Genomic DNA, 21,298 nt, shown 5'->3' with positions numbered 1-21,298 from the left:
GTGTGTGTGTTGCTGAGTTATCCCGCAAAGTCGGTTTTCTAATAGCCATCAAAGCCATTTTCTGACTTAATGCTACAATTAATAATTGTCCCTGTAAATGCACAAACCCCTACATTTACTGGAGCCTCGTGAGAGGATGCCTTCAAGCTCCTCCAGTCAGAACAGGAGGTTCTACTGTACACAGAGGGGTGGGACGGGGGAACAAGCTGATACCCAGGCTTCTCTCCAGACACACCTGGATGAGCTCCTCCTGTTTGGACAGGAGGATCTACTGTACAGAGAGAGGGGTGGGGGTGTGGAACAAGCTGATAACCTGGCTCTCTCTCCAGGCACAGCTGGATCAGCTCCTCCAGTCAGGACGGGAGGCTCTACTGTACACAGTGAGGTGTGGGGGTGTGGAACAAGCCGATACCCTGACTTCTCTCCAGACACAGCTAGATGAGTTCCTCCACTCAGGACAGGAGGCTCTACTGTACACAGAGAGGGGAACAAGCTGATACCCTGGCTTCTCTCCAGACACAGCTGGGTGAGCTCCTCCAGTCAGGACAGATGGCTCTACTGGACACAGAGAGGGGTGGGAGAGGGGAAGAAGCTGATATCCTGGCTTCTCTCCAGACACAGCTCGATGAGCTCCTCCAGTTAAGACAGGTGGCTCTACTGTACACAGAGAGGAGTGGGAGAGGGGAACAAGCTGATACCCTGGCTTCTCTCCAGACAGCTGGGTGAGCTCCTCCAGTCAGGACAGGTGGCTCTACTGTACACAAAGAGGGGTGGGAGAGGGTAACAAGCCGATACCCTGGCTTCCCAGTGGGCAGTGATTCGTCAAATATACGAATATATCACAGCAATAATATAGCTATACGTATATATACGTCGCCGCGATGTATAATCAATGTTGAATTGCAACCGTAAAATTGACGACATTAATAAATGCATATATAATGTCAAAAACACATCTAACACAGTGCCAAAGGCTTTTTATACATTGTTTGTGCCGCATCTAGGAGTATACGGCAGTCTGCATAGTGTACGTGTAAATTATTTACACGTGTATAGTGTAAATTATTTTCGCAGTAATTAATTTATTTACACAGCTTTGCATACAAGGGTTTTGCGGAGGGGTCTTCCCCCTGCCTGAAAAAAAAAAGTAAAATGTTTGAGTGCCTATAGATTTTCTATTTTTATTTTCTTAAGAAAAGTTGATACCATATCCTGGACACCCCGTCCCCCATCAGAGCCGGTGCCCAGGGAAAAATCTGTAGGGGGGCGTCTGAAATTCTGAGGGGGGGTGATATTTCGGTTGAAATGGAGCTGTACGGTGCAGCTACCCAAATGAAATCTTGCAGCTATGCCATTGATTAGTGCTTCATGATAGAAGATAACGACTAGCAATCTGGTATTTGCGATGAAGTTCAGTTTCACATTTTTCGTCACTCTCGCGGTTTGGATTGCCTGGACCAAAAAGTACCACAAGCGTTCATTTTTGCAGCTACATCAACGGAGGTTCTGAATCGTTAAGAAAAAATAGTTGTAAAAACCAACAGAAAGCACAGACTGCTAGAACTAGTCCTAGTTATATAACGATTTTAAGTATAATGATAAACTACTGCAAGGAATCGGTCCACCTGAGCAAACAGGATCGTAATGTTGACACTCAATAACGACACTGATATGTGCAGTTCCTGGACGGATAGCCCTCCTGCCCATCAAACAGACTGAGTGACTGTTCGTGTCATTTAGTGTTGTCTGACCATTGACAAAGTACAACTATTTTTTTAGGGCGCAAATTAAGTTAGGTAAATCTTTTTGCCCAAAACTGGAGGGGCGACACTCCTCCCTCCCCCCGTGATGCCAGGCCTGTCCCCATCCTATTCCATAATGTCATTATATATAATACCATACAACAGTACGATCCTTACTAACTGCATGCGTTAAAATTGCACATCAGCACATAGCAGGGGGCACATAGCTGCGATGTATAATCAATGTTAAATTTCAACCATAATATCGACAACATTAATAAACGCATACGTTGAGAAAATATCGAACCCAGCATATTTTCCGTTTATATACCACAATGCATTGCTAGTATTCGTTGGTCACCATTTTGGACACGTTTTTCAAACGTAGAAGTATATCCGCAAATATCTCAGCAATCCTCTTTTGACGAGTAAGTATGAACAGTAATAATACTATCTGAATACATACAGATCTTTCTTAATATTATTTTGATTAAAATAGTACGTGAATAAGCAAAAAATGGCACATAAAAATAGTGTGAATGGGGAAGATGACACAAAATCTTTTTGCCGTTTCTCTAATTATTCTTATTCTATGTTGTTCTTTCAAAGTTTGGGTACTCTTTAATTAGGACAGACTTTATTGCTCAACTGCTATGATACAAGCCAAATTTTATACATTTATTTCAGCTTTGAGCTTAGTAAACCGTTCATTTTTTAGATTATACTAAAGAAGATATTAATCATCATTTATTTGGGAAGTAATATTATATAATTTTCTCCTAGCTGCGGTGCTGAAGTCCCACCCTACATCAACAGAAAAAGAAATAAAGGAGCACGCAATACGTTACTTGAAGAATGCATATGCAAGGCAGGGGGCCAGGAGATCTGGACACTGAAAATAATAGGTTTCTTGTTCTGTTAGGACAATTAGACAGGGTTTGCAAATAGTGGACAAAAATCGTCTTAACTTCCATTGCATTATTTTTTTTCTTGGAAATATAGAAGTTGTACATTTCAAAATTTATATTTGAATCAAAATGAGGTTTTGAGTTAGTGTGTTAATGTAATTAGTTTGTGTTTGTCATTACTATACTGTATATTGCCATGTTACCAGAATTTGTAGCTGAAGTTTAAGACTAGTTGTGTTTTTTATGATTATTGCCCATATGTTGATTGTTGAATGATCGTATACAATGTATAATTTGAAATACATATGTTTCAGGTGCGAATGTGTATTTTCAGAATAAATTTAATCATTGGCTTGGTTTACTTGTTTCTACACCTATAAAACCTATCTTTGATGTATAATAGACCTCTACCCATATACGTATAATAGACCTCTAAAGTTATCCGTATAATAGACCTCTAAAGTTAACCGTATATTAGACCTCTAACCATATACGTATAATAGACCTCTAAAGTAATCCCTATAATAGACCTCTAACCATATACATATAATAGACCTCTTAAGTTATCCGTATAATAGACCTCTAACCATATACGTATAATAGTCCTCTAAATGTATCCGTATAATAGAACTCCAAACATTTACGTATAATGAACATCTAATCATAGACGTATAATTGACGTATAACAATAGACGTTGTAGTGGAAATCTAATGAGTTAATTGATTCTTAAAAATGTAGAGAGCTTTGCAAAAAAAATATATTGGTGCTTTTAGATATTATTTCAAGGATATAACTGCTATGCTACAGTACGTCAACAAAGTACACTGTTTAGGTTAGTTTAGAAGACAATGTACCAAAACAATATATGCTGTCTGGGTCATTAGAATTAGCTGAAAGTAACTGATAAGCTTTGAATAACAAATCTAGTTTTTCTTCTCTCGCTCTATGATGTAATCTGTTTTCTCTTAGAGAAAGGGGAAGTTTTAGAAGGGACCAAGTGCTGAACTTTTTTACAGCGCAACGTCTTATAAAGACCCTGTACTGCTTGTAACAAATTGAGTCTCTGGTTGCACTTGGCGAAGTGGCAGCAGGGCTCCCAATATTGCAATATTGAAATAAAGACCTTACTCAGGTGAGAACTCTCTCTTGTGGCTTCCTTGATAGTTATATTTCCATGACAATCACCTGCAAGTACACAGCCACCACCACACTCATTCAAGGCCCCTCAGGACAATTCCGGATCACCCAGACAGCATCTTGTACCTCCAGCAACCTTATTTACTGTATCTCTTGCAGTAAATGCCCAGCCATCTACATTGGAGAAACAGGAAGGAGACTCGGAGACCGCTTCAGAGAACACGTCAGGGCTGTGAAGATTAAAGATCTCTCCAAGCCCATTGTTTCTCATTTCACCTCTGACGGCCACGACCACACTAATCTCTCCGTCTGTGTTCTCAAAGACGGTTTTCCGAACTCATACATCAGAAAGACCACCGAAACTAAAATTATTCTGCAGTTAGGATCACACATTCTCCCTTCCCTTAACGACAGATTACTGTTCTTTTAAATTTTCTCCATTCATTGGAAGTTTCATTTCACACCTCTCTGCACCCATTCTGACTTCACACCTCTTGATTGGCCTCTCTTCCTGTCCCCTGCTCCCGCCTCTCACTCCTCCTCCCTCCCAACCTTTGTTCTTCCGCTACTTTACCTTTGCCTACTGTCCTGTCTCTCTCACACCTGAAGAAGGCTCCACGGCCGAAACTTTGTGTTCTCTTTCTTCTTTTTTCCAGCATGGAATAAACCTATTACTTGTTCCTTTGCAGCCTATGCATGCTGACGGAGCTACCCACCTGAACTACAACATTATACAAATGTGCATTGATATTTTGTATATGTACCTTAATTGTAATAAATATAAACATAATTGCTTTGATATGGATGTTCATTTGAAGGATTTGAGGAAACTATCAAGGATCTCAGAACAACCAAAGATACATTTGGGCATCTGCTATTGGTAAAGATTAACGAATACAGTAAGTGTGAAGCTTGCACACACACGAGAGACAAAAAAATCAAAAATCATCATTAAACTGACGGTGTGTATAGCAGAGGATGGTTTGGATCCATCGACCTCTGGGTTATGGGCCCAGCACGCTCCCGCTGCGCCACTCTGCTGACAACTGTCATAGTGTGATTCAACACAACTGCTCTATCTTTGCTTTCTAAAAGTGCGCCCGAGATGAAAAGTTTAAACGGTAAACGCAGACGTCACTTTGAGCACTTGGTCTTTTATAGTACAAATATCACACGCTGCACTACATGGGCGTGTCTTCAAGATCGTTGTGAACCAAAGCTTCTGCTTTCCGAGGCAACTGATTCTTCCGTCGTTAATTCCCAAATCTTCAATGAGAATCAGTGAAACGAAAACCAAACACATGTACACACTCGCGTCGTAGCGTGAAAGAAAAATGATATGAGCATTTGAGAAATAACGAGAGTAGTCTGAACAGCTCCAACCTATCAACTGTTCTACACTGATCGCTCCCTCTACACCCAGTTTATAACACTGAAAATGATTCAGGAAGCACAACAAAGTTCCAAAACCAGCGGTTGAAAAGCGTCTAGATACATAAGATGACAATTTCTCAAAAGTAAAATCTTAATCTTTGAAAGATTGTCATCCATATATTTTCGTTTTTCTCTTTTTTACATAACACGCTTTCGAGAAATAGACTGTCTTGTAATGAAAGCTGCATTAGAAAATGTGTATCTAAATTAAAATCGGGAATATGTCTTTTGCGTTATTCAGCTTTCTTAGCGCTTGGGTCTCGATTCAGATATTGCAATGAAAGCAACAGGGGAGTAAGTTTTCCTTTTCTAAATCAAAGGTGATCTGCTCACAAGGAAGTACAAAAACTTCAGCGTTTACTTTTTGAAGACCGCAAATGGTCGAAACACTGTTGCTTCATAAGCTAATAAGTAACATTTCTGAGCACGCATTGTATTACTAATGCTATTATTAAAAAAAACTTAAATTCACATAATGGAATTTGGACGGCTCAAAGTAGTCTTTTGTACAACTTTACTTGCCCGCTGAGTAGAGTTTTAACCAACGACAGCAGATGTAGCAGTAATAGCAACAACGTGGTTAGAGTGTCACAATACACTCTATGAAAGAATTGCGGCTTCAGATCGTTTTGTTCTGTTGAAGCTGCCTACAGGCTCTAAATTGTTGACATTGGCTGTGATCTTTTTTCAGGTTTCATGAAATTCTTCACATATTTGAAATATTTCATTCGGGTTCGCCTAATACACGGTGCAACCCGTACCTGCAGCAGAATGCTGTGGCACATGAAGTTGTTTTGTTTAGCGGTTGTAAGGATTGAGGAGCGTACTACAAATCGAGCAAGCGAAAAGAAAATTAAACATGAGTCACTTTTTGGATTGCTAATTCATTGTGCTCTGTTCGTCTAGGTTCAAATCCTATCCTTGTCATGGTTAAGGCCTGAGACGTGTGTGTTTTTTTCTAAATGGTGTTTGCATTTGTTTCCTCTTTTACTACTGTACTAGAGCAGTAATATTTCTAGCGGTGGAAGAACATGGTATCACAGGCTGACAGCAGGAACACGTGGCCAGAAGCTGCAGTACATTGGTTTTGGAACAGCAATAACTTTCCTGTGGAGACAGGTGCGCCGGTATTAATACAGCTCTTTCGAGCGGGAAGAGTAACAAGAACTGACTTAAACTTACCAGTTATGTTCAATAGCTAAAAACGCAAAACCAACCTCTTCAGTGGTTGAATCTAAACTACAGAAGCCAATGCTGCCATCAAGGAAAAAAAAATCCTGAGTTATGTAGTTTTGAGACTAAATATCTGACTTTCAGTTTGAAGCGGTACAATGGATTCAAGGTCACATTCGTTATTGATTCAGGATATATATGAGTGTGCTAATGGTTAAAACTGTGTTTACATGAGCTACAAACGTTAACATTTTCATTGCGAGAAGAAAGTCAGTCCGTGCGCATTTCTCAGCGTGCACATTGTCAGGAAAATTAAACCCACAGTGCCAGCAAACCTTTCGATAGTAGGTACTGCCATTGCAAATATAACAGGTTGTTCATACACACATATGATATCGTTGCTATCTCGCAATTAGGAGATAATTTGGTATTTATAAATTAAGATTTTTTTCCTGGGTGGCAACAATGCGCTTCCGCAATAAATCATAGACTCTGCTTTCAAAATAGCTGCACCAGGCACTTGGACACAGATAAACACAGGGATTTAAAATTCAGGAATATGAATGGTCAATTGCTTACAGTTGGGTTTTTACGTTTTCTTATTTAGCGATTTGTGTATCAATCTTTTAACAATTCATTAAAATGCTACAATATGTAAAATAAAAACAACAGCACCGTTAAATGAAGGGGAGACAGGTAGTTTTTTTTTTAAATCAGATTCCAATCTCTAATGCTGTGTGTGAGAGCTTAGGTAACTTTCCTTTTCTCACATTTTCTGACGACTATTCCAAAGGGGCACCCTGTCAACTCCTAATACTTTGTATGTTTGATTATTGTCGTTTTATTTAGAAAAAGTTCAATATTGATCATAACTTTAGAAAATTATGATCACGAATAAAAAAAGGGGCTAAAGATGTGAGTTGCTCTTGAATCAGAGCTGGGCGACACGGGCTTCTGTTCTGATATGATTGTACGAGAAGCAGGAGGAATCGCTTCTCTCCTATGGAGCTGAATCAGGAGGGAGACATTTTGTATGCTTGTGCATATGTTAACGCATGACCTACATCGTAAAACTAAATTAAAAACTAACATTAAGTTGTCAAAGACATTCATTTATATACAAACAAGAGACAGACATAGCAATGGTTCTACATTAACTTGTCCTACACTGATCAGACTAATTGAAATGTATGAAAGCCCGTTTCTGCCAGGGAGTTAAAAAAACGCGCTATGGTATCGCAGAATTCCGACTAAGTAACTCAAAATTGCGACTTAGTAACTCAGAACTCCGACTTTATATCTAAAATGTTCTTTAGCTCAGCTAGCAAGGCCTGGATTCAAGCCAATACAGTGAGGCACGAAGTAGGGTGGGAGCAGCGAGGGCACAAGCCCTAGAACCCGAATCCGTTACAATAACAAAAGGACAGACAATGAAATATGGGCTATTTCGAAGTCGCAAATGTGAGATATAAAGTCAAAATTCTGAGTTTTTAGGTCGCAATTCTGAGATTCAAAGTCACAATTCTGAGATACCATAGTGCGTTTTCTTTTACTCCCTGGCGGAAACGGGCTTCCATTGGTTCTCAGTGCTGCGAAGCAAAAGCAATCTCTGAGAAATCAGACAAATTATTATCAGAACATGTCAAAAGCTGATCAGTATTTCTTAACTGGGAAGCAAAGAAATGCTTGTATTACACATTTTAATATGACATGCAATTACACATGAAAATTAGTAAAATTATTTTCATTGCGGTAAGTGTTGATAGAACAGCCCCCTCGATAAAAGAAAGTGTGGACGGACGTGTCGCATGTTCCGTACTCTGTCTGACAGCGAGTTTAACACACTGTCCTTGGAAATTAGAAACGAATTGAACAATAAATTAATCTGAGCAAATTTTACACGTGTGGGTGATTTAATTCTGTCGAAATTGCGTGGAACTCCTCCGCTGAGGTCAGATACACACGGGAAAGTGTTCAGGCGGCTTCACGGAGTCCCGCCTCAGACTGGAAGCAGGTTCTAATTAGACCCTGAGAACAATCCGAGTCTCTGTGTGTAATTGATTGTGTTGATTGAGCGGTAGTGTGACCAGGTGTGTGGTAGCAGGTTCTGCCAGTATAAAAACCTAGTCACCGCATTCACACTTTATGCTTTCTTGCTTCAACACAGTTTATTGGTTTATTTATTTTACTCCTGTAGCAACTTAGCGGGGCGTTAATTTGGCGATGCGCTTGTTTTTCTTTATGCTGTGCCTGTGCGCAGGGGCTGGGCTCCCCGCACTGATCTCCGCCGAGCCGGCTGGCTGGGACTCTCGGGAATTAGCGCTCCAGGCCGACCTCCCGGCTCCTGAAGACGCAGCCCAGTTGGAGGACTTGAACCTGACAGATGCGCCCTCCGAAGACCTGTCTGCAAGCGAGAACGACTCGCAGTCCTTGGCTCCCGACTTCCGCCGCCTTCCCGTGTCCAGAGACGCGTACTCGCCCTACTTCGACAAGGAGAAGATGAAGCCCGAAGCCGGCAGCCGCCCCTTACCCGCCTACATCAAGAGCGTCCTGTTTCCTCCCCAGCGAGGGCGGCAGCCGGCTCGCCCGGCCATCGGGGACACCCGAGCAGTGGCCGTGTGGTGCGACTCCAGCAGGATGTACGTGAGGGTTAGTCGGCTCCTGTTCGGCTTCAGCTGTCGGCCATCGGAGGTGACCTTGGGCAACTGCAGCGTCAGCCGACCCACACGCAGTTACTTCTACTTCATCTACGGGCTTCACGGTTGCGGCACCGAGCGATCGGTAAGCGGGTCTTCATCTACATGCAGTGTATCGATGTGAGCTGTAGGGCCAGTGTCGGGGTTGCCTTTCCTGGGAATATCCCTTCCTCTGTGACCCTGCACGTTCTCCAGGGCCGCGTGGTGTACTCCAACACTCTCCGCTATGCCCCGCCCTCCTCCAGTGCGCCTGTGCATCGCTTCATTCCCTTCTCTGTGCCTGTCAAGTGCTCCTACAACAGGTAGGCAGGGCTCTGCTACTGCTGAGAAGCTGCTGGGAAAGTGTCCAGAAGCCCCTCATCCACTCTGTCATGCAGGTTCCACTACTCCTACAAGGTTGGCTATGTCCCCACGTGGGCCAGGAGAAGGACCTTCTTCAAGGACCTGAAGAACAAGCACAGCTTTGTGCTGCTCACCACCAACTGTAAGCTCCTTGAGTGAGTGGCTCCACCTGCCTGCAAGGGGTGCTGTGTGCAGGTGTAATGCTGCCTCTCTCTCTCCTAAGGATGAGTACTTCCTGGGTCAGCCCATGTACTTCCAGGCCACTGCCTACTTTGCCACAGCGGAGCAGAGGCTGTACATCCACTCGTGTTACATAACCGAGAAACCGGACCAGCACTCCCAGCCCCGTTTCCCCGTGATCGACAACTTGGGGTACGGCCCCTTCTGGGAGGAGAGGTGGGCAGGAGCCCTGAGAGCCTGCAGGGGTTCATCCTTGTCCTTGTCCCCAGGTGCATGGTGGACAGCAAGGCAGATGACTGCCTGTCCAGGTTTGTCCCCTCCAAGCAGAAGGATGTGCTCCGCTTCACGATTGATGCCTTCCTCTTCCAGAAGAAGCTGTCCAGGAAGGTACTGCTCTCAAAGGCTGCTCAGCCTTCCTGCTCTACTGATCCATGGTCTGCTTTTCCATCCATGATCTAGATGTGAACCAGACTGTGGCAGCTGTAGTGCCTAGAGCTGCCAGCTTGCCTTCACTGATGGCAGAAGGTCCTTCTCTGTCCCTCTATTGGCCTTGATCCCTTAATACTGTGACCTTCCCTCTTGCAGCATGAAGTGACTGAGCTGTACATGCACTGTCATGGCTGTGGCTCCTGCTAAAGCAACACCAGGGACCAAGTCCTGCACCTACAACAGGGAGGCTAAGAGGTACTTCTGCAAGGAGCCTGCTGAGGGTGCTCTGGGACATACCAGGTGGAGGCCTCACCTGTCCTCCTCTCCTCCAGGTGGGAGGAGCTGTATGGTGACCATGAGGTCTGTGCCTGCTGTGAGTCCAGGTGTGCTGGCAGTTGGAATGAAGGTGGGTCTGGTTCTCTATCCCTTATGGATGCATCTCTGCCCAAGAGACAACCATGCTTGGACAACTGAGGAATGATCCCGTGCTGGACAAAGGGACTGTGTAGATGAGTAGACTGTGGGTCTCTGGGTATAGCAGATCCCTCACTCCTGGGTGTTACTTGTCCACAGGTACCAGGAGCCTGGTGACCAGTAGTCGGGTGGCTGTGGCACCAGTAGAGGGTCCTCTGGATGTGGGAGTTTACTGGACTGAGGATGAGGAAGGAGACCCTCAGAGCTCCAGTGAAGATGCTGAGAGCACCAGTGAGGATGTGGAGGGGGCAGAGGACTTTGGGGATGTTGGCCAGTGGACAGGTAGGGTCTGGCAGGAGGAGCTCCTGTAGGGGTGGGTGTCCTGCAGTTCAGCTGGATTGTTCTCCTTCTTCCTCCCCAGGTGCCTGAATGAAGGCTCCAGCCTGGCCCTTGTGACTCTCCTGCCTCCACTCGCCTTGTAATGGCAACATTTCAATAAAGCTGTGAAAGACCCTTCTGCCTGCTCTTGTTTCTTTATGGTTTATAGGTTTGAATGGGGTGGAGGAGTTCAAGGGAAGTGAGACTCATTAATCAATGGAAGTATTTGTGGGGGTTCCCCTTTCAAGAATGCTTCTCATATTGCTGCCAATGAGGACTGAAAATGGCTGGAGTAATAAAGCATTGTACTGGGGGAAGATGGCCACACTATTCCTTGGGCAGGGCTTTGTGACTTTTTTTTTTTTTTTTTTACTGTGGGAGAGACGGAGGTGTTCAATATACTGGAAATCCTCCCGTTTCCAAGAGGGGTAGTGCTTATGGAGTGTGAGTTGCTACTGTTGTGCCCAGTAAGAGTGAGATCTGGTGTCACATTCTAGGCTGCACAAACTGACTAAAAGAAACACAAGGAAGGAATTGTCAACAGGGGCTTGGTGTAAAGTAGGCCTTCCCTTCCTTAGCAGAAGAACAATACTGGTGCACAAACATCAGTGAATAATGGTACAGTTAAAATCTTGGAGGTCTTGTCTTATGGGTGTTGGTTTCGCAGTATTGGACAGTCACGGGAAGTATTAGGATTGAGACTGGAGATCCCAGTACTTGACTGGCAAGACATGTGTTCACAACCACCTCTACCAGCAATACAGACTGTGTAGAGTGAGACTGAACGCTTACTACACAAAGCCTCTCCCCTGTTTCAGTGTCCCATGTCATGAATTTCAAGTGAATCCTAGTCTCCCTTTGTGACTACCTATAATTTGCACAAATCCTGCTGGCCCACTAACACTGTCAATTTTTAGCCCTACTGCACTGCCCTATTAAAGCTTCAAGGATTTAGGATAAACTATTTTATGTGATGGTTCCAAAGGTGGCTTCTCAAAGCACTTGACAGAATTACAATAAGAATACACAGGATAAAACAATTCCAATAGACAGAGGAGACCATGGATGGTGGTACTAAGGAAAGTAGGAGCAGAGGGGTAAAGAATGGAACCAGTTCAGTAAAGGCTCTTCTACAGAAGAAGGTGTTGAGTCTGAATTTGAAGGAGTTTAGGGAAGGTGACTCTGGTATCCTTGGGGAGAGAGTTCCAGGGCTTGGGGGCATAACAGCAGAATGCCCTGTCACCCATACAGTGTAGACTGGCTTGGGGGACAGGAGACCAGAATTAGAAGAGTGAAGGTTATGAAGTGTGGAGTAGGGTGATAATAGATTAAACTGCAACTGAAATGTGAAGGCAAGTTCTACAGTTTATGCAAGAAAGGGTAATGTTAGGCTTTTATGGGACGGGGGTAATGGCAGCACTTTTGAGGACCGTTGGTACAACAGCAGTGCTCAAGGATTCATTTCCAAATTTTGAGGACAATGGGTTATATACCCATCGTTCTTACCAAAGGCTCAGAGACCTTTCCACCACTAATTTATACAGGTTTGGTTTATTTGGGTTTTATCAGTTAAACATTTAATATTGTATGTCAGTTTGTTGATGCCTGTATATCACAGTGATCTGCACACACACCTTTGACTGAATATGGGCTGCCAAACCTCTCCACCAAACTTATGTATCACGGTAGGTACACAAGAAGTTTATTTGTAATAACAGGGTTGTTGGTGCCAGTAGTCAGATTGGGTCAATTGCAAGGTAAGAACAGCATCGCATTAACTGGAGATGATCCAGAGATTAGCATGCAGCTCTGTACGCCAGATTAATACCGATTTGCAACTCGCTCGTCTGCTGACTTTAGTCCCCTGCTCAGTAATCACAATGTTCCCAATTGCAATGAGCCCAAGGAAACAGCTGCTGCTCTCTAGAGGACACTACAGGACAGGACTAAGTACAATTCCTGCAATAGACTAAGCAGTTTAGTGCCAAACTGATGGAACACTGAATCCTATGGGACAGTTCCGAATGTAGTAGCATCTAAATACTGAAATAATATCATAAACACCTCGTGATCTTAGGAATCTGTCGCTGTTAAAAAGTATTATAATAATAAGCTAAAATTGTACTGCAGCCACAACACAGTGGACTTGCAGCTCCTGTCCTGATCATACAGAAAGATGTCATCACTATAACACCTGTTAACAAACATAGCGCCTGCAGTCTGTGAAAGAGAGCTCTGAGGTAAATATTCCTTGCAGGGAAGTGAACTGAAAAACAGGCAAATACATCACTCAGATGAAGAGCAACGACTGTCGCTAAAGAAAGTGAGCGAGGGTACACCTACTGTATAGTAGTTCATCCACAGAAATTCAAACATAAATTTGTGACGCACCAGAGTACCACAAAGCTAGAAGCGTGCCTTCAACTGGAGTATTGTAGCACGACTATTTATAAGTAATATTAACTTATTCCAGTCGTTCATTTGGTTTAAGAATACGAATCGATGCCTTCGAATAGACCTTTAACAGTCCTTTGATGTAGAATTAAGAAAATGGGGAATTATTTGATCCCATTCTCAATCCAGTAGTTTATGGACAGGCGCTCTCAGCGGACTGTGTGCAGGAGTGATGGGTGATGTGGAATTCTATGGGCTCAGTGGGACTCTGGGAGTCAACTTAGGGCTCTGCTGTAGATTCCTGTAGAACCGGTGTGAAATGATAATGTATTGTTGGCTGGTATTGTTAATGTAAAGTTTACTGGTACGTTTCCGCCAAAACATATTTTCTTTCTTCCTTTTTTCAGCATGGAATAAACCTATTACTTGTTCCTTTGCAGCCTACGCATGCTGACGCAGCTACCCACCTGAACTACAAATTGTATGTTGGCCATTCTGTTACACTATATTGATGAATCGTACAAGATCATAGGATCTATAAGCCTGAAGACTTGTCTTGTACAGTGACCTGATAAAAATCAAATTAATTACACTAATTTTTATGGAATCCCATTTCCTGTAGTGAGGCTTCCATAGTACACGGATGGAATAGTGGACGGTGGGCTTTTAATTTTTTTTTTATTTAAACAACAGAAATACAAAAACGAAGACAATATGAAATAAGATACAGAAATAGACACTTCACATCCAGAAGAATTCACAATTATAAAAGCTGAAACTTATACTTTTTAAATATTTCCGTTGTATGCCCTTTTTTACTTTAAAAAAAAACTCTTCTTTAGCTCAGCTGGCAAGGCCTGGGTTCGAGCCAATGCAGTGAGGCACGAACTAGGGTGGGAGCGGTGAGGGCACAAGCCCTGGAACCCGAATCCGTTACAATAACAAAAGGACAGACAATGAAATATGGGTTATTTCGAAGTCCCAAATGTGATATATAAAGTCGGAAAGTTCTGAGTTTTTAAGTCGCAATTCTCGGTTACTTAGTCGGAATTCTGAGATACCATAGCGCGTTTTTATTTTTACTCCCTGGCGGAAATGGGCTTCCATAGAAATGGTCAGATTCAGAGCCATTGCAGTTCGTGCTAATTAGAACAACGCCAGTACTGAACCCTCAGCACCGTACTGACTACTGAGCACAAGTTCAGCTGCTCACCAGCTTTGTTACGCACAGTTTTGCATTGCTATTGAGCTCAGAGCAGGAGCTGATCTTCAGACAGTACCGTGTTAAAAAAGCAACATGAGCCAGGCAGGAGTCAAACCTACAATCTTCTGTTTCGAAGTCAGATGCGTTATACATTACGTCACTGGCCCTAATCTTACGGTGCTCAACTGCACCATAGTGACCTCAGCGCCACTACTAGTAATACATCGCCCCCGGCCAAAATTGCTTAGTAAAAAAAAACGTTTTCTATAATGTCTGTTTAAAAATATTATATCTTTAAAAAAGACAAAGGGTTTGTGTGTCACGCTAAAGTTTCGATTCATTTCGAATGCAAAGAAAAAACATCTTCCAAGAAATCATAAATTTGTCTCATCCTCCATACTATAATTCTCTCTTGTAGTAGTAAAGCATTTTGAGTCAAACCGAACAATATATTAAAGGAACAAGTAATAGGTTTATTCCATGCTGAAAAGAGAAGAGAGAAAACACAACGTTTCAGCTGTGAAACCTTCTTCAGGTTTGTTTTCTCTCTTCTCTTTTCAGCATGGAATAAACCTACAATATTACTTGTTCCTTTGCAGATACGCATGCTGACTTAGCTACCCACCTGAATATATTAAACGTTTCATCTATACGATTAACATAATGTTCTCCTGAATAACTACAGTAAATGACAAAACCTTAGAGCCACAGAGAAAAACAAATTGCATTTAAAGTAATTTTAAAGGCTTGAGATAACATTGCACTATTAATGCAAATGTCTGTCTTCTTTGTGGCGCTTACTTTTTGTTGCTTTAGCAAATTTCATGCAGTTTATTTCTGACACAAGACATAACAAGCTTGTGTATTTATGACAAAAAAGCAGGGCAACAATTTATATCGGCCTTGAAATTGAAATTGTTAAAAAGTGAGTTAAATGCAGATATAGTAAATATATTTTCTCATATAATGGTGTGTTTTTCTGTCTAAAAATCCTTCATGAATGGTTTAACAGACACCTTGCATAATTAAAAATTATATATTTACGAATTTTAACTTTTTATACAGTAAAGTTTTGTTGTGAACATGAGCCCTGTTTATCAATGTCACCAACACAGTTCTGGATTTTATTCTGCCTTCCTACGCACATATGAATTTTCTTTCACACAACAGCTCGCATGTATGGTAGCGTATTAGCGCCAGGGATACAAAGAATGATGTTGGCTTTTAAATGAGAAACCATTTGCGTTTATACAAAATCACAATGCATTGTCCCAGACATTGGGACATCCTCTGTTTAAACACCTGTCGTTTTCCCGAATATTGGCTCCTGTGCTTCGGTCCATTTGAGAGAGAAGACACTGAAAAAGTCTTGTGAAAGTGAATTTTGCACCTGCGCCAGTGCTGTAGTGGTATCATACAGACACCCATACAAATCCATCACACGTTGGAAGCTCTTGAAGGCAACGTTAAATATTGCTCTGTCCGTTGGTGGATTAGGTATGCATGCTACATTTCAAAGTAAAATGCAATGTAAAAAGATCAAATTTGATTCAAAATCGATTAATGTAAAAACCGATAAAGCTCATGTTTTTTATCTAGTTTTATCTATATCTAGTTTTTCAAAGGTCTTAAAAAAATGTTTATCGCGATTGTGAAAGTTAGAGAAGGTGTACCAGTGCGTGCCTTTATATCGCCAGCTTCAGTCTCGCCTGTAGCTGCGAGAAGGTTAAAAGCGCGCAAGTGATCTGTCTTTCGTCCAAATAATTGCTGGAGCAGCAGGACGTAGAGCACCATCCAGCAGCTGTAGACGATGTTCGAGGAAGAGCTAATTCTGTTTTCAGCACAGGGAGCAAGAATGAGCTCAGTCCGGCTCCCAGCAGAATCCATTCTGGTTTGGTTGCTGTCAGACTGTGCATCTGAAGCTTTTTGGATCGCAACGTGAAAAAAAAAGAACAAAAACCAATTGCTCACATCGTGTTACTTCTACCAGAGGAAGGGAAGATATCACTTAAAAAAATCAGCACTTAATATTTGGATACGGGGCCTCATACTAATTATTTAACTATCAGATTGTGTTTCTGCAACATTTCGTGCACAGTATGCCGTATTCAACAATAAAACAACAGTCACAACGAGGCCTTTACGCCCAGTCTGGGGTATTTTCCCCTTTTATATTTTTGCCACTTTATATCGAACCTGTTATACTCCCAGAAGTGCGCAGTAGCTTCTACTTAATAAAAATATACAATTTTTATTAAGTATAAACAGATGTGTGCCATGTCTGCTTTTGTAAGCATTTGTTTCAAAAATAAGTTCACAATATGTTAAAAACACAAAAAGCACAAACTTAATAATACAACGATACAAAATCAAAACCAAATCATAAAGCCAATTAAGTACCTATCCTTTGAAAACAGAGAACACCTTTATATCTACAATAAAAAAGTGATATTTGTATCTACTTTTGAATTACTGTACAAAGCAGACAGTATTCCCTGAATTCAAAGATCAGATCTTGCCCAAAACAAGACAATCAGACGTGAGCTGAATTCAGAACAAGAGCCTCTGCTTCGTCTTTTATTGAGCTTGTGATCAAAGTCTGAGTGAAAAAAGACCAGCTATTTTAACTGTTTGAATGAAATACACAAAGGGCACCTTCCTTCGAACCGGTGTCAAACCAGCAACCTAAGCATTCCCTCTTGTTTCCACTACAGTCCTCCGCTCTACCAACTGAGCTACCAACAGATGTCAGGAGATGCTCTCTGGCACATACTGTCCAATGTAGTGAAATGTTCCGGAGGATTTAAATCCCAGATCGACATCGTTTCCAACTCGTTTCCTTAGTCTTGTTTACCTTGAATTTAAGCCACAAACCAGGATTCTACTGTATAAACTTCCGGAGATATTACAAAATGTTTGATGGAGCATCAATCATTCCAGGCGGAAATTGACTCCTTTTCTTTCTCGAGGGATCATATTAAACATTTCATTTGGATCGAGAAGAGGATCACCATGAGACACAAAACAAACAGTTTCATTCTGTCTTTATTAGAATCTGTATCACAGCTTATGAATGTAAAGCCTTTAGTATGCGAGAGTGAGAGTTCAGTTATGCCAGGGAGTGTGAGAAAAGAGAACTGAAATTTAGTAAATTAATATTTAAATAGAGCGTAAATCTTCAAAGTGTCACTGCAAAATTATTACAGGGGTCTACCAGCTGCCGGACGTACTTGTTTTGGGACTATTTCCAATAAGTACCGCATTAGTAGTTGTGTGTCCTTACTGGTATCTTTTAAACATTCGGTTATATACAAACGGGACAGAGACACAGTGATAATCTGATTTTAACATGTCCTGCATTTTAACTTACTGAACAGATAAATTGAAATGTTCTGATTCAGAGCCCCTGCAGTTCGTGCTAATTAGAACCACAACAATACTCCTGAGTCCTGAGCACCACACTGAGCAAAGGTTCAGCTGAACTCTGACTTTGTTCAGCACGACTTGTTGTTGCAGTTGAGCTCAGAGCTGGAGATGATCTCCATATTCTACCACACTAACTAGTCCTAAACGTAGTACACAGTACACACTTTTTTAAAACAATTTAAAATATTACACAAAGGCTGTAAAGCACACTCTAAATCGATCCGAATATTTGATTTCCGCGATCCGTTTAGGCAACATTAGGCAACGTGGCGCTTCTCCAGCAAAGCATTTCTCAGTTTTGTGAACTACTGGTGCTTTTATCACACCATCTGACGTACCTCGTCAGGATGGCCGAGTGGTCTAAGGCGCCAGACTCAAGGACTCCTGTCTTTCCATTGCTTGTGTGTTCTGGTCTCTGCATAGAGGCGTGGGTTCAAATCCCACTCCTGACAGCTTTTCCCTCTCTTGCATTTTTCCTGTCTTCTTGTGCTCGCTGACAACGACAGAAAGAGGAAAACGGAGAAACCGGCTTGCGGGCACATGATGGGCAGGGAAATGCTTCGTGAACACTTCAATGTGATTAGCAGAAAGTCAAATAGGCTTCGATTTCTCCCTTAAGAACTGTTTGGGGTGCCTGTAATCGAGTAAAGATTTACGGTCAAGAAGAAGATGTATTAAAACATATTGTTTTCCTTGCGGTTTCCCCTGTATTTCATTAAATGTGGCATTGTGAAATCAGCCTGTAGCCCTACGGAATGCAGCCACTCTCCCGGTGACAGCGGCAGGAGCCGAGAGGATTAAATCAGAGCTCGAACAGAGAGTTTAAAAAATATGGGCAACTAGAACATAGATCATAGAACATTTTTATTAAACTTTCCTATCTGCTCGGCCTTACTGAAGTATTTTAACTGCATTTTTGCTTCTATTTATATACTTTACAGTAGATAGTGTTTAGTAAGAGAAGAGAGATACAAGCGCTAAACCCCCACAATAACCAAACCTTAACTAAAGCAGGAAGATCAGTTTCTGCTCGAGACAGCCGTTTTCTGAACTGTAAACCTTCAACACTGGCTGGAGACGCTGTGTCCGGACTCCGGGGGGTTGTATAAGAAAAGACTCGGAGAGCTGCAGGCGCGGCTCATTGCTCTGCGCTCCCCGTGCGGAATGCGCGTGTCCTCCCTCCTTCATTACCTTCATACACTCCTCTCAAACCATATCAAACTCCTGGAATATTTCGGTGAACAGATACTGGGTCTTTCTTTCCGAGATCATAGGCAGAAACAATAAACACGGTGAAAACAGGAAGGTATTCTGATCGTATAGAGAAATGCGCAAAAATACATTTCCTAAAATCCAATAAAATCTAGTTACATTCTGATGCTATTTTGATGTATCTGAATAGTTTTGGCACAGTTGTTACAGCAAAGAGACAAATAAACTTTTTTAAATTTCATTCGAGCTGTAGTTTAGAAAATGTTTTTTCAATTCTCTAAATAATACAAACACAAACACCCGTTGTAAGCGACTGACCATTGATATTCTTGAATTATAAGCCCGTACACACGCTGGCAGGCAGTTCAGCGAATATGATGCCCCTGCAGGGGCCGAATATTAGACAGACGTATACATACAGTCATCGTGTGGAGTTTATTCCTCCTCTACCGCAGTCTTTGCCTCTTGTCACATTTGCGCTTAATAGTCGATTTTTTGTATAGAACACCGAATATCTTGAGGAAGCCTGTCAAGCGAAGATTGATGGATTATTGAGGTGCAAACACTGGTTCAAAATCAACACCCTCTGCTATTGCCGTTGTTTCTTTGATAATTTCTTCAAATTCCTCATCTGACCTTCAATATCGAGGGATATTGAGTATAATACCATACAAATTGTAACTTTCTTTTGATTGCCAGTTTTATTAAAATGCCATCCCCTTTTACAGTTATTTTAGATGTTTGGCAAGGCGTAATATCCCCCCTCTCACCCTCAGCTAAAATATTTTAAAAGTACAACAACATTACATTATATTGAACAGCGTTTATGTTAACATTTATATTCAAATTAAGGTAAATATACGAAAATATTAAAATAGAACTCCGGCGATCTGTTGTTTTTGCTTGACAAGTTCTCGAACAATTTTGCAATGTTTTTTAAATTACTTTAGCTGAAGATGCAACGGGAGCATAAGTGAATTCTCCCTCACTCACTGGAACATATAATTCTATGGGTGAATACTAACTGTTTGCAAGTTGCCAATGTCGGTAATTATTGGAAATTCCCGGTAATGTTGACTCTGGTACTCAATTGTTTACTACTGCAAATATCAAAATAGTTCAGGTTTTGCGGAACAATTAAATTTTTGCGGTGATGATGTTTACTATAGGAAGAAGTGCGTCCCTGGGTGGGATCAAAAAACCCACCTGGGGATTAATAGCCGAAAACGCTAACCGATTGCACCACAGAAATGCTTATACCTTACGCTTTTTTTCATTTACATACTTTTGGTGAACAAAAAAATTCGCTCGCATTTCATCTTTCGCAAGCTGTATGATTAAAAAAAAAAACAAGTTGTTCTGCAAAGGAAATGAATAAACGCATTAAACCAAATCAAGAACTCTTTGAGTGTCCCAAATTACATGTTCTGTAAAACAAGACAGGAAAAAAAAAGGTACCGCTGGAAATCGGATCCAGGATTTCCTCTTTATGAAACAAGTCTTTTAACCAGCTTTACCACAGCACTGGCAGAATACTATTCTTATACAGGTGGGTACCCACCCTCAAACCTTTGTTCTCTCGCTACTGTTACAGGAGGCGTTGTAGGACTTTTTTAGTTCAGAAAAAGCTATCAATTCATCTTACATTTCTACTCCATCAATATTAGCAATGCTATCTTTACTAAGCTCTAAATATAGCTCTAAATAAATGCAAATTTTAAAATACATTTTAAAATAAATGCTATTCCATATGTTGTAACTTTGTGGTATTTAGAAATTTTAGGATGCAAGGGAAAGTATTACTGTATACAACTGTGAAAGAGGCTTGTATTTTAATACAATTTTCGATCAAAAGAAAACCAAAGTCCCTATGATATTACCGTCAATATCTCTTGATATCAACGTTCAGTTGAAAGATTTGAAGAAACTCTCAAACAAGCAACTGCAGTAGCAGAGAGTTTTGATTTAAACCGATGCTTGCAGCTAAATACTCCATTCATCCTTGAAAGAAGCAAAGACAGGGATATTTTGAGTGTCTCCATGATCCTCTTCTCAATCCAAAAGAAAGGTTTTATATGATCCTGATCCCACTAGAAAACGGGCCAATTTCAGCCTGCACTGATGTCCCTTCAAACGTTTTATAAGAACTCTGGACGTTTATACAGTGGAAGCCTGGTCCATTTCTTCTTCTGAACGAGACTATGGGAGTGAGTATTTTGACGTCGAAC

At 41.5% G+C, this 21,298-nt stretch overlaps 2 protein-coding genes and 1 non-coding gene across 4 annotated transcripts in view; all 3 read left to right on the top strand.

Moving 5' to 3' along the window:
- Positions 1-8,605: 8,605 nt before the first annotated feature.
- LOC148666806 (zona pellucida sperm-binding protein 3-like) overlaps positions 8,606-21,298 on the top strand; it is a 109,364-nt gene continuing 96,671 nt past the window's right edge. Inside the window, exon 1 of the mRNA XM_088630982.1 lies at positions 8,606-9,176. Coding sequence (XP_088487108.1) covers positions 8,619-9,176 — 558 coding nt within the window. The 5' untranslated portion in view covers positions 8,606-8,618. The remainder of the gene's footprint in view (positions 9,177-21,298) is intronic.
- LOC148666817 (uncharacterized) lies at positions 9,284-10,969 on the top strand. 2 transcript variants are annotated; one of them, XM_088632648.1, is made up of 8 exons: positions 9,284-9,393; positions 9,469-9,575; positions 9,657-9,805; positions 9,883-10,000; positions 10,199-10,297; positions 10,375-10,448; positions 10,616-10,798; positions 10,878-10,969. In XM_088632648.1, the coding sequence occupies exons 5-8, from the start codon at positions 10,230-10,232 to the stop codon at positions 10,883-10,885; spliced, it is 333 nt and encodes a 110-aa protein (XP_088488774.1). In that variant the 5' UTR covers positions 9,284-9,393; positions 9,469-9,575; positions 9,657-9,805; positions 9,883-10,000; positions 10,199-10,229; the 3' UTR covers positions 10,886-10,969. The 2 variants fall into 2 exon arrangements, with proteins under 2 accessions (XP_088488774.1, XP_088488773.1); XM_088632647.1 differs by lacking the exon at positions 10,375-10,448 and having other exon boundaries at positions 10,199-10,374.
- On the top strand, positions 18,200-18,310 carry trnal-caa (transfer RNA leucine (anticodon CAA)). The gene is made up of 2 exons: positions 18,200-18,237; positions 18,265-18,310. It is a non-coding gene; the product is annotated as a tRNA-Leu (tRNA).

The sequence above is a fragment of the Lepisosteus platostomus genome, chromosome 5 (assembly GCF_059453375.1).
Source record: "Lepisosteus platostomus isolate fLepPlt1 chromosome 5, fLepPlt1.hap1, whole genome shotgun sequence".
Lineage (NCBI taxonomy): Eukaryota > Metazoa > Chordata > Actinopteri > Semionotiformes > Lepisosteidae > Lepisosteus > Lepisosteus platostomus.
This window is presented reverse-complemented; position numbering and strand designations above follow the sequence as displayed.